This window comes from Agelaius tricolor, unplaced genomic scaffold (genome assembly GCF_023055355.1).
Source record: "Agelaius tricolor isolate 1412-34295 unplaced genomic scaffold, bAgeTri1.0.p SCAF_11, whole genome shotgun sequence".
NCBI lineage: Eukaryota > Metazoa > Chordata > Aves > Passeriformes > Icteridae > Agelaius > Agelaius tricolor.
The window spans coordinates 28,743,078-28,756,180 of record NW_027269271.1 but is presented as its reverse complement, the minus strand read 5'-3'; the positions used below and the strand labels follow the sequence as shown (position 1 = coordinate 28,756,180).

The window sequence follows — 13,103 nt, the reverse complement described above, 5'->3', positions numbered from 1 at the left end:
AGTATTCCCCATCAGGTTTATTAGGGGAGACCACACTGGAGCCTTTCAGCCCTGAAAGGGGGCTTAGAAAAAATGAGAGTGACTTTTTACACAGGCAGACAATGACTGGGAGAATGGTTCCAAACCAAAAGAGGAGAAATTCAGATTAGATATTAATAAATTCCTCCCTGGGAGGGTGGGCAGGCCCTGGCACAGGTGCCCAGAGCAGCTGGGGCTGCCCCTGGATCCCTGGCAGTGCCCAAGGCCAGGCTGGACACTGGGGTTTGGAATAACCTGAGATACTGGAAGGTGTCAGGGCTGAAACAAGATGAGCTTTAAGGTCCTTTCCTGCAAAGCCACTCTGGGATGCTGGGATCAGTTGCTAGGTGGTCTGCATGTTTGCAAATACTTGACTGGCATTGTCCTTCTGCCTTGGGAAGTCCAGTGAGGAAGAGCTGGCTGTGTTTTGTGAAGGAGACCCCTCTGTTGCTTCCCTGGAGCCACCAGGAGGAATGGAGAAGGTTTTCCTGGGAGCAGGATGAGGATTGCACTGAAGGTGGCCAGCAGGGCTGTGGGGAGCCCAGCTTTATCCTCCTCAGCTGTTGCCCCTTCCTGCTGCAGCAGATTTCAAACCTTTTCCCGTGCAGCTGACAGGACCGGCACTCCTTTGGTGGCTGGGATCAGCTGTGGCCCAGTGGCAGCTCCTGCAGGCCAGGGCAGTCAGCTCTTGCTTGTCCTGGTGTACAGGAGCTCAGCTGGGCTGGAGGTGGGATGGCAGAGCAGGTTCTGCTCCCCCAGCAGCAGTGAGCGGGGTTGGGATGATGGGCTTGGGCCACCTGCTCTTTACCTGAGCTTGTCCAGCTGCTTCAGTGGGCACGTTCCACCTGATGGGTTTGTGTGGCAATTCCAGGTGGCTGATGCTTTGCCCAAGTAACACAGGAACAACCCTTGGTTATTTTGAGTGTCCTTGTCCCCATCCAAGCCTTTGGGGCAATGCTGGAGCACGGAGCAGCGCTGGGGAAAGGTTAAACCATCACCAGCAAGAGCCTTGAGAGGAGCTCTTGTGGTTCTGTTCACACATGGGGACATCTTTCAGGTTCATTTCCCTTTTGGTGCATTTATTCATCTTTCTTGCCTCCTCCTCCTCTTTCATCACTTCTTCCCCCACAAATATCTGAAGCCCAAAATAATGTTCTTGCCTTTTGTCTGCCAATAGTCTGACACCAAGTAGTTCCTCTCCATGGCCATGGATTTATGTTTGGCCTCTTTACTCAGGTGCTAGACAGTATTTCTGGCTGCACAGATGGTGAGTCTAACACAGACCTCTGGCTTTGACTGTTATGTTTGTTTACATCTTCATGGTACAATAGTAACCCAAAGAGACAAAGTGGAAAATTGGGATGTGCAAATTCTGAAATGTGTGAAGGGCTTGGAAGCCCCCAGGGTGCAGAGAGAGCCCCTGAGCACTGCCTGCCTTTCTAGGTTGGGTGAATTTTCACTGGCATGGCCCCTTCCTTCATCTCCTGTCCAGCATATCCCAGTGCTGCTCTTGGACAAGGGCAACTTGAGATGGGAAATGCAGGGATGGATGGGGGGACCTGGTGTGTTTTGGCCTGTGACAGCCTCAGTCCTGCATGTCCCTGTGAGCTCTGCATATTTATACATTTATACTGAGGCTTTTCCTCATCTTTTGTGTAATTCTGTTTATCTGGATGAGTGGGGTGGAAAGGCTGGAAGGGATGAGGATGAAGGGTAGTTTCCTGTGTGTTAGAGAATCACAGGTAAACGAGTTTGTGCAGATTAAAACACAGCACTTGCACAAGCAGCTCACTTCTGGAAGATCCCAGGTCAGAAAGAGGAATAAAAGTAATTCTTAAAATGTAAGGGCTTAAAGCCAGGGTCAGCTAAACAGCTTTAAGTCATGGCCTGAGGCTTCCTTACCCCTCTGGGAGGTGCAGCATGGATGGAGCTCTGCACTGGCCAGGGGAGGATGTGAGGGGATGCTTTTCCCAGCACCTCTGCACACCCCCTGCTTCTGGAGCTTTTGCCCACGATTTTTTACTCATTTTGTTACTTTTAGCTTCATTTGCAAGGAGTCTCCAGTGCTGGGTGGTTCCTCCTCTTTGGTTCTGAGGTTTGTCAGTAGAAGGGGAGATTTGGCACAGAGCAGCAGCACTTGGGAACAAACAGGCACTTGTGGCAATTCCTTGAGGAAAAGCTGTCACCCTCTGAGGGTCATGAGTTGCATCCTCATCCTCATGCAGGGCACCACTAATGTTGATATTTTGGGGTTTTTTTGTTTGGTTGTTTTTTTTTTGGGGGGGTTGGGATTAAATGGTGAGATGATATTTTTTTGCTTGCATTCAGATGTTTATCAGTTTTCATTTATATTATAGTCTCACAAAGTGTGGGTTCTGTAGTAGTTTTCTTCAACAAGGTAAAAATGGAGGTGTATTTTTTAAAAGGTTTTTTGATGATAAACTGTTTAATTAAGAAATTTTACTTAAATTATTTTTATTTTTAATTTAATAATAAACTACTCATGACTGGCAATGCGGATTTTTTTATTTAATTACACAACATTACCTAAACTCATGAAGAAGAAGATGAAGAAGAAGGTAAAGAAGAAGGACTAGCTTTTGCTCAAAAACTTTTGTCTTGGTTAATATATATTGTTATATTCTAAAATTTTAAGTTTTCTCCTATGTGATATTATGCACTTACTTAAATTTTAGTTCTGTTATTTTATTTTGGAAGTTTTTTTTTACGGTGTTAGGTTAAATGTAGTGTTCTTTTGGGAGTTAGTGTTTGTTAGTACAGAAAGTTTAAAACTTTTAGTAACCAGGGTTCCAGCATCACCCCTCAGTGACATTTGTCAGGGGTCTGGAGGTGCCAAGGGGAGCTGCTCTGCCTGTTTGTGAGGAGCAGGGTGGGGTGGTGACATCCCAGCTGTGTGTGACAAGCTCTGCTCGTGGCAAGTGCTGCAGTGATGGAAACAGTGAAAAGTGTCTGGTTTGTGTGTTCAGAATTCTCCAGAATCTCCAAATCACATACTTTGAGTCCATTTCAAGAGTTCAGGATAAAAAGGGGGGAAAAGGTTGTGAGGTTAATGAGATGATCTTCATCTTCTTGTGAAAGGTGTCCCTGCCCATGCAGAGCTGGTGTTTAGGGCCCCTTCCAACCCTTCTCTGATTATTTCCATATTTCCTTACACAGAAATTAATTTGTTTGTTGGACCCAAATTGCAGAATCAAATACCACATTTCCAGCCATCACTTTTTTTTTTTTTTTGGTGAACCAGATTCTTATCTGGCAAAAAGTCACCTGGTCCAACTCCCTGACTTCCTTGGAGTCACAGGTTTCCTGCTGAAGGGTTTGCCTTGTAGGAAAATTGCAGTGTTTATTGAGGTTGGTTGTGGTAGGGAGATTCTGTCAGTATTAGCTGAGTCTTTTCCCTTGAATAAAAAGCTGATTAATTTCAGAACTTGTTGGCAACAGTTTGAAAACTGGAATTTGGGATTTGTATAGCAATATTCCTGATAAGCAGAAATATTCAGTATATCTCTGAATATTTCTGAGAAGTTTAAAACTGAAGTGCCAAGTGTTCTTTATAAAGTCATCTCCAACACGAGCTACAGGATAGTTCCTTGTCCCACAGAAATCATCTGGATGGCAGGAAAGGGGAAGTTTCAGTCAGAAAACTGCTGAATTTGGATGTACTTTTGTGGCTCTTGTTAAAACACTCAGCCTCACTGGCATGTGCCAGGGAATTCTAGGAAATCTCTCAGTTGCTGTAGAGACAGCTTCCTCAAAACTTGTTTTTAGTGTTTCATTTTCTTAATGTCTATGTTTATGTATAGCCTCATAGCATAATGATCTCATATCAGAATATTTATATGTATTTATGTAATGGGATATGTAAAAATACAAGTTATGCAATGGGAGTATGTACCCAGTTTATGCAAAGTTTCTTCTAATGTATCTAAAAAAAGCTCAGGGTGGTGAGATCAGCACTGCCAGTGAAATCTCCTGGTTTCCTGCACGTTTTCAGTCATTCCACGTGCTTCAGGTAAAGGCTTTGTGCCCAATAAAGATGATTTTTAAGCATCCATTTTATTGAGGGCAGTGTCCCTTCCTGGCATGGGCAGAGTCATTGTGGCACTAAAGGCTCTAATACCAGGGACAAGAGGTGGTTAAACTTGTACCTGTGGTAGGTGAACACTGTGTTTTGTGTTCCCCAGAGAGGTGGTTTAATTCAAAATAATGTTAGTCCTCAGAGCTGTGTGGCTGCCTGGGCTCCTGGTAAATCAGGCCTTGCTCTGGCTTCTGCCTGGGGGAGGAAGGGTTCCTGCATCTTGGATCAGGATCAAGGTTCCCTTTGTGATCAGAGCCTGGTAAAAACAAATCCAGCCTCAGATAGGTGGCAAATAAAGTACTAAGTTTCCTTTTGTTGTATTTCTTGGAAATAGATGTAGCCTTTTCTGGCTCTAGTTGTATTTTTTAGGTGGTGATGGTAGGCACCAGAGAAACACGCAGAGGAACAGCAGATAAAAGCTAAGACAGGAGAAGCAGCTCTGTGATGTGTTAGCTGAGGTTAACACCAGGGATTAATCACCTGCTGTTGCATCAAGCCCCCCTACAAGGCAGAAGAACCGGTTTAAAAAGAGAGCAGAAAAGGCGCGCGCGATCCTCCCGTGCTTGCTCACCGCGCTGTGAGCCCCGTGGTGCTTTTTGTGTCCCCAGGTGCCTCTCACAGAAGCTGTGGAGCCTGTGGACCTGGAGGAATACCTCAACAGCCACCCCCTGGCCGTGGAGTCGGGGCCGCTGCGGGACCTGCTGGAGTTTCCGCGCGATGACATCGAGGTGGTGTCCACGCCCCGCGAGTGCCGCACGCTCGTGTCCGCCGTGCCCGAGGAGAGGTGGGAGCCCAGCTCACCTGGGGGTGCTCCAGGGGATGAAAGATGTGTTTGGGAAATCCTCATCAGCTCTGTGACCTTTGCTGTTTGTTCTTTTAACAGCGAGATGGACCCGCACGTGAGGGACTGTGTCAGGAGTTACACGGAGGACTGGGCCATCGTCAACAGAAAGTGAGTGAGAAACCCTCTGGTGCTTGTCACCTGAAGTTCACATTTAAATATTGGCCAAGTGTTACAAGGAGGCTCAAAAATACTGTCCTGGCTGCTGATTCCATGTGCTCTGGCTTTTCATTGCCTGATCCAGCTGAACTGGTGCTTTGTGTTTGGAAAATTGGATCTTGGGTGTCAAAACCCCTTGGGGCAGTTTGGAAAATCTTGGCCATTTCAGTCCACACTTGCTCCTTTACCATGGTAGAGCAATTAGAGAGTGTGGACAAATAAAATTATTTTCAGCATTTGTTTCCTCCTTTGTTCCATCTGGTTTTAGTTCTTTTTAGAGACAAGTTGCATTAATTTTGCAGTGATTTATGAAGAGTCACCACCATCTGATAGACAAGGTGCCCTCTGCAGCTTCCATTGGTTCCCAGAGAGACTTGGCGAAAGTACATTATTCAGACAAATAATTGTTAATATTTGAACCATCACAACATTTACCTAATGAGTTAACACTTCAGGGGATGGGCATGCATTGATTATTCCATGCAAATTAGCAGGAAGGGTTCTGAGAGGCTCACTTGGAGCAGGGACTCTCTGGATGATTGGAAGTCTGATGACTTCAAGAGCTGCTGTCAGGGAGTGAGTGATCCATGTGATGTGCATCACCTACAAATGACTTGGCTGCAGCTCCAGCTCTGCCCTTGTGGCAGTTGCTACAATTCACTGCTTTAGTGTTGTCCTGAGAGCCACTTCAGGGGATGCTCAGGATGTGATTGGTGCTGCTAACATGACCTAATAAAAAAGTGGTTTGTAATCTCATACCAAAAAAAAAACAAACAACCCACCCAGAAAGGAACCCAAGAGGGAGGGAGATGCTTTATTAACTCCCACCCTTGGCAGCAGAGTCTTGGATAGACCTGGACAGTGTGACCCACCCAGCCACCCACTCCTGGCTTCTCAGTGACTTCCATGGGTACCTGGAACTCCTGGCTGTGATTCCTGCTCTGATGAGCTTTATTTGGTGGGGGTTTGTCTTCTGAGAGTCAAAGCACATTCTGCTTGGATAAAATCATGGCAGTGCACTGGGTAGAAATGGAAGAGTTGCTGCTGGAGCAGGGGAAGAACCCAAAGGCTCAGCTGAGAAGGACTGAATTGTTTTTCAACTAAGGATACCAACAATTTCCTCTTAATCCATCCCATTGGATGGTTTCAAGTCCTCTGGCTAGCTCCAGGGGCACAAACCCCAGCTCTTGGAAGAACTGCTGAATTGATTTGTGACATTCCATCCTTTTCTTCCCCACCCCAGGGGAAATAATCTTTATGTCCATCTCTGCCTCCAGTTTTTTGTAACCAAAATGTTTTTGAGGCAAATCCACCCGTTCAGTAATTCCTTTAATGATATTGGAAAATGATATTGAAAAAAACCCACTAGCATATTCTGATTTCAAGCTTATGGCATAATTTCTGTGTGCTGGACTGAGGAAGTCAGGTGTGGATTAGAGATAATTTGCAGTTGTTGGTGGAGCTGTGATGGAAATGCAGACATCCAGGTGAGGATTATATAGATCCTATTGTTCAGCTCTCAAGAATTACAGCCTAGCAAGGAAAATGCATCCCTCCTTTTTTCTCTTCCCTTCCTTTATTTGCTGCTAGCATTTCCATGGTTTTCCAATGTCTGGAGCATCCCTCTGTGGTAACTTTAGTGCCAGGGCATGGTAAGAACAATTCATTCTTGCTGTGATCCCAGGAACTGACTTGGAGTGAGTATTGCAGGGAGGCCGTGCCTCTACCCATGTGTGTGTGTGTAAATACAGACCTGGTGCCATTTGGCACCCAAAAATTTGTTAGTCAAAGAGATCTGCTCCTGTCAGCACAGCAGGCAGCCTGTTCACTTGTAGGAGCTCTCACACTCTGGAAGGCTCTGAGGGACCCACTTTCCTTACAGAGATGCTGTGTGAAGACACTTGTTTTAGTCAGGGTTGGAAAATTGCTCTCCAGAGGTGCTCAGGATTTTCCTGAGTTGCTGTTTTGGTTTTCCAGTTAATCATTTTATCTGCTCCAAGCCAGTTCCTGCTCCAGCAGAACCACTGGCCTTCAGCCCTCGTGTTCCCGGCCTGTTTTTAGCTTGGCATCACAACGGCACATTTTACAGCAGCTTTAATTGGCCCTTGATAATCCTCCTTTTGACATCACCCAGAGTGGCTTTATAGATGAACAGAGTCACATTGTAGTGCTGGAATAGTGGCTGTTGGATGATGCCCCAGCTCCAGTGGAGCTGACTGGAAATTGTGTTTGCAGAGAGCAGCTCCTGCCTCGGGAGCACCCACGCTGACAATGCTGGGTTTGTTCCAGGGTCAGGGTCAAAAGGGCTGCTGAGAACGTGGTTGAAATCCTCTGTTTGCAGATACCACAAGCTGGGAACTGGGTTCAACCCCAACACCTTGGACAAACAGAAGGAGAGGCAAAAAGGGCTCCCCAGACAGGTCTTCGAGTCTGACGAAGCTCCTGATGGCAACAGCTACCAGGATGAACAAGTAATGTGCCTTTAAAACCCTGCTCCATAAAACCTAATTTATGGTGCTCCTTTAAAAGTGCAGTCCTTTTCCCATTAGAAGTTGCTTTAATTTGTTGGCTCTCAGGATGACCTCAAGCGCCGCTCAATGTCGATCGACGACACGCCCCGGGGCAGCTGGGCCTGCAGCATCTTCGACCTGAAGAACTCCCAGCCCGATGCCCTCCTCCCCAACCTGCTGGACAGAACCCCCAACGAGGAGATTGACCACCACAACGAGGACCAGAGGAAGTCCAGCAGGCATAAGGAGCTTTTTGCACTACACCCAGCACCTGATGAGGTATTTTGGAGTGAAAGCTGCCAGGGATTGAAAGGATTTAAGATCACCTGTGTTTAACATGCATGAGAGCTGCAGCTATTTTGTGTTTTTCAGCGTGTTGTCTTGCCCATAGATATTACTTTCTGAAGATTGGGTTTCCCTTCTGGTTATGCAATCCCCAGTAATGTAGAAACATTAAAGGGATTTAATTTAGCATATTTATAGCTGCTGATGAATGCACCGTCCTGGGAAGCCTCGGATTAAATTGGTGCTGTGTCTTAAAAGAAAAAAGTGATAGATGTGTTTGCCTCCTGGTTCTGCTGGTAGTTTGTACAGGGGTTGTGTCTCTAATTCCAGGAGGAGCCCATAGAGAGACTCAGTGTCCCTGAAGTACCCAAAGAACACTTTGGCCAAAGACTCCTGGTGAAGTGTTTGTCCCTGAAGTAAGTACCACTCCAACAGGCACAAATTCAGAATTTAAATCTGCTGCTGTATCCACGTGCATCTGGAATAACTCCACTGCCTTGTTTATTGCCCTGGAAGGGTGATTGCATTGTTTGGGCCTGGGCTTCCAGGTTCATTTTGTAAAGCTTGAGTTACACAGTTGTACCTTCGAGACTTCCTGCAGGTTGATGAGACAGGAAATATCCTCCTCCCTTGGCTTTTCTCCCTGCTGCTTTCCAGCTCTACCTGTTCCCTGTCACTGGCACATGACATGAGGCTTCACCACGCTCCCCCTGGGCTCTGAAGTTGGCCACTCACTGGTGTTCCCCTCCCTAAGCAGGAAATGTCAGATTAAATTTAACGATTAAAAATGCTCGAGCCTTAAAAGCATTAAGACAGCCAAAGATTTGCCAAAGTTTAGGCTCAACAACCTTGACTGTGTCCCTTTAAGAGTGAAGACTTTATATACTTAGTAAGCATTAACTGGAGGAATAGAAACCTGTTAAACAAGTTTAATGAAGTGGAGCTCCTGAATATAGGGTTACCTGCAGCTGGTTCATTGCCTATAACTCTTCTCTAATAACACAAGGTAAAATTTTACTGTTATTCCCTTGGAGAAATAAAGTACAAAACTGATTTTCCACACTGCTGTATTCATCTTCTGTGTCCTCAGTTAGGTCAACCCTTCTTATTAGAGAGCTCCAGTTGCTGCTCATAACTGAGATATATGTGTGGGACATTTCTCCTGCTCGTAGAGTACTCCAGGACCTAATATAGCCATAGAGATGAACTGATTTTGCAGCCTTTTATGAACTGGAACAACATAATATGCAGTAGCAGTGCAGCTTTCCCTCCAAAGGAGGGTGTCTTTAGCATAAATAAGTTAGATGCTGGAAATTAATGTTTTCTGCTCTTTAAGCATCTCTTGCTGACTGCAAATTTATGGCAAATCTGCCCAGCTCCATGTTTGCTTGTGTACCTGGGAGTCTCTGAGCCTGTGCTTGGGATGTAATCCAAGATTGTGCCTTCTCAGTGGCACAAAACAAGGACATTTTCCCCAGAGAGAAAGCTCAGATGATCTGAGCAGGGTTATTTCCAGGTTAATCTCAGCTTTGTTGCAAAACTGGAGAAAACACCTGTTTGGTGGTGGTGTCCCTGCTGGAAGGAGGAGTTCCAGGCTGAAGCTGAGAGCTTCCTGCAAGGCCTGGGTGTGGAGGGGACGTGGATTTTGTGGGGAGGCTGTGCAGACAAAAATGTCATTTCAGCCCCTGCTCACTGTGGTGCAGGGACAGGTTTTGAATGTTTTTAAATTCCTGTGACTCCCCAGGTGTTCTGACAATAAGTTCAGCTCTGTTTGGTGGGTCAGTGTTCCTGTTGGGAGGGTTGGAATTTGCATAAACACTGGATAACAGTCACTTTGAAGAGCTGGCACCTTTCTAAGGGGGTTTTTGTGACTTTTAGACAGCAGTCAACTGTTGAAAATTGCCAAAGTAAGTGTCCCTGATATCCAGAGGCAGCAGCCCTGGATGTGAGAGGAGCAGTTGGCCATTTATCTGGGAAAACACAGGAAATTGGCTTCTCCAGGGCATCAGGGGAGCTGAGTGCTCCAGTTACCCCAATTAACAAATCCTGCCCATTTGAGGGGCCTTTTGGGCTGCTTTGCTTGGCTTTCAGTGAGTTAAAATGGCTTTTGGAAGGTCCAGGGAGCCCTGAGATGGCCCTGGTGGGAGGGAGCAGGGCAGGAGTGGGATGGAAATTGGGGAAAAAATCCCTTTGGAGCAGGAGCTGCCCTGGGGTCAGTCCCCATCACCCAGGGAGGATTTGGGGACAGGGTTGGTCATTCCTTCTGACAAAATGCAAGTCAAGCTGATTCTGTGTTTCCTTCTTTCAAGATTTGAAATTGAAATTGAGCCCATTTTTGCAAGTTTGGCTTTGTATGATGTTAAAGAAAAGAAGAAGGTAGGTTTTTAATGACTTGAGTGTGACATTTCCACTGAAATTTAAACACAAAAAATGGAGGAATTAATTGTGGTGGCAAAGCTTTAAGAGGACAGTGACACAGAGGTTGGAAGAATGATGAAGGCATTTCATGAACCACCTTCTATGTTCCTCTTGGTAAAGCAGCTGAGGTATAAAAATTTCCTAAAAATATTATCTAATATATGATTTAATACTTTCCTAAAATATTATCTAATATGTGAGTGCCTGAAATTAGAATATATATATTTATATTTATATACATATTATATATATATACACATACATATTATATATATATTATATATATATATATTTTATATATATATATATATATATATATATATATATATATATATATATATATATACACACACACACACATATATATATATGTAGTCCAATTTTGGCTTTCAAAAGTCTCTTCCCCAGAGAGAACTTAGGTAACTGAAACCTTTCATTTAGGTGAGGTTTTTATGACTTTCTTAATCTCTTTTTGGTGATTCAGCATGGCATGGGTCCAAGCAACACTTCAATAAAGCACAGAAAGTCATGCATGCTAAAGTTGCTAAAATCAAAACAAAACTGAGGAGTCTTTTCAAGATCTAAGTTATAGGAAATGGAAAATACATTTATTCACCTATTTATGTTCTGTATTTAATATTTAAAGAGTCTCTTAGTTTTCCTTGTTCAAGATATTAGCAGTAGTGGAGAGAAAAATGTTAAAAATATGCATTTTGACATTTATCTCTTTAAGATTTGAATTTCATGCATTGAGATTTAAGTTATGTAGATGAGAGTATGTGGAATATTGTGTGAACTTTGTTTAATATTTAAATCACATTTCATAAGCCAATTTTATCATCTCATTACTCCTTTTTTTTGGCTCTAACGTATTAAGTTCTTTACTGACCTCTGGTGTTGATAACCTGCTCACATCTTTTTTGGCTCTGAAGCTTTGCAGTCAAGGATTTGCTGTTTCAGGGTAGAAGGCTCAGTGTCTGTCCTTCAAGGGGTGTTATTTTTTTCTTTGTTTCTTTCTATTTTGATATTTTGATGGCTAACAATGCTAACAATGGTAATTCCTAATCCTGTGTGGAGCTGCACACCCTAGAGGAGCTGGAGGAAATTTTATTTCTGGTGTTTCCTCCATTTTCTTTCTCACTGTCCTGCCTTGGTTTTTTAATCAAAAAGGCTTTTTTTTTCTATTCATACATGGTTTGACATGAGGGGTTTTTAACATGTATTTAAAAACAATTTTAAATTGTTCATGAAGAATTTACAAAAAATTAATGATATAACTAATGCTTGAAATGACCCATTTTTTAAAATTTTTCATACATGGTTTACATGAGGAGTTTTTAATTTGTGTTTTAAAACAATTTAAAAATTGTTCATGAAGATTTTACAAAAAAAAAAAAGATAATAACTAATGCTTGAAACTACTCAAATTTTTTTTCTTATTTTTCATACATGGTTTGACACGAGGGGTTTTTAACATGTATTTCGAAACAATTTTAAATTGTTCATAAAGAATTTACAAAAAAATCAAGATATAACTAATGCCTGAAACTACCCAATTTCTGCCTTAGATTTCAGAGAATTTCTACTTTGATTTAAACTCTGAGCAAATGAAGGGAATGCTTCGGCCTCATGTGCCCCCTGCTGCTATTTCCACCCTGGCCAGATCTGCCATCTTTTCTATCACCTACCCATCCCAAGATGTCTTTCTAGTAATAAAGGTAAGAAATGCCAGGGAAATTGAAATTATTGTGGCCTTTTGCTTTTTATTTCAAGTAAAATAGAAATTCTGTTCTCAGAAGTGTAAACAGTGCTGCTTTATTTCAGATATTCTCACTTCAGTTCCTTTGTAACAACCAGTTCAGTGCACTGAAGCTGGAGAGAGCACAAAGGTTTGCTTGATGGTATAAATCAGTTTTCTGGGGCTTGACCTTGGTTTTCATATCAAACAATGTGCTGACTCCTTAAAATGACAGATAAGTCAGTGATTTAAAAATATCTATTGATCTGAATCTCATTTCAAAAAGGATCCACGCCCCTCAGCCACATCTTCAGATGTATTTAAGGGCAGAAATTGCCAAGAGAGTGAGATCCATAACTGAAATAAAATGCAACATTGGTCCCTCCTGGGATAAAGTACACAAAAATAAAAGTTATTCTCTGTTCTCTCCTTTGGTTCAATGAGTGCACAAATGTTGCTCGTTCAGGTGGGTGTTTGAGTCAAGATTTTTGGCTGGACCTGGGTAAAAATCACCCTGTGGTCAAATGGGGAGCTCAAGGCAGATTTTCAGGCAGTCTGAAGGCTCTGCAGGAAATGCTTCTTACACAAGGACTCACCAGGCTCCAGCTCTTGTGGAAGAATTTTTTCTTCCTTGTGCTTGTTGAGTTTATTAATCCTTGCTGGATCCATGTCCTTATAATGGTTCATTTTCCTTTCTCAGCTGGAAAAAGTGTTACAGCAGGGAGATATTGGGGAGTGTGCAGAGCCTTATATGATTTTTAAAGAATCTGATGCAGCAAAGGTAAGAATTTTCTTGGTGTTTGGATAAAAAATTAAATGTATTTTCTTTTACCTTGGACTCTTGATACTGCTCCTGTCTTTAAAAGGATCCATTTTTAATTAGGAATTTAATCCCATTCTAAAGGCCAAAAAGGAGCCAAAGACCTTTGAGTCTTGATGCCTTATTGGGGTGGAGTAGTTAAAGGTCAGCAGATTTTGTGGCTGTCAGGGGAGATTTGTGGTTCCCATCAAACTCAGTCATCTGTGATTCCCTGTCCC

At 43.4% G+C, this 13,103-nt stretch overlaps 1 protein-coding gene across 14 annotated transcripts in view; it reads left to right on the top strand.

Annotated features, from left to right (window-relative positions):
• Positions 1–13,103, top strand: part of DOCK7 (dedicator of cytokinesis 7) — a 95,790-nt gene that overhangs the window by 18,308 nt on the left and 64,379 nt on the right. For all 14 annotated transcript variants that reach the window (XM_071436904.1, XM_071436903.1, XM_071436902.1 and 11 more), the window contains exons 3-10: positions 4,723–4,898; positions 4,998–5,066; positions 7,456–7,585; positions 7,691–7,903; positions 8,240–8,325; positions 10,219–10,285; positions 11,896–12,045; positions 12,766–12,846. In XM_071436904.1, the coding sequence (XP_071293005.1) occupies positions 4,723–4,898; positions 4,998–5,066; positions 7,456–7,585; positions 7,691–7,903; positions 8,240–8,325; positions 10,219–10,285; positions 11,896–12,045; positions 12,766–12,846 (972 nt within the window). The remainder of the gene's footprint in view (positions 1–4,722; positions 4,899–4,997; positions 5,067–7,455; positions 7,586–7,690; positions 7,904–8,239; positions 8,326–10,218; positions 10,286–11,895; positions 12,046–12,765; positions 12,847–13,103) is intronic.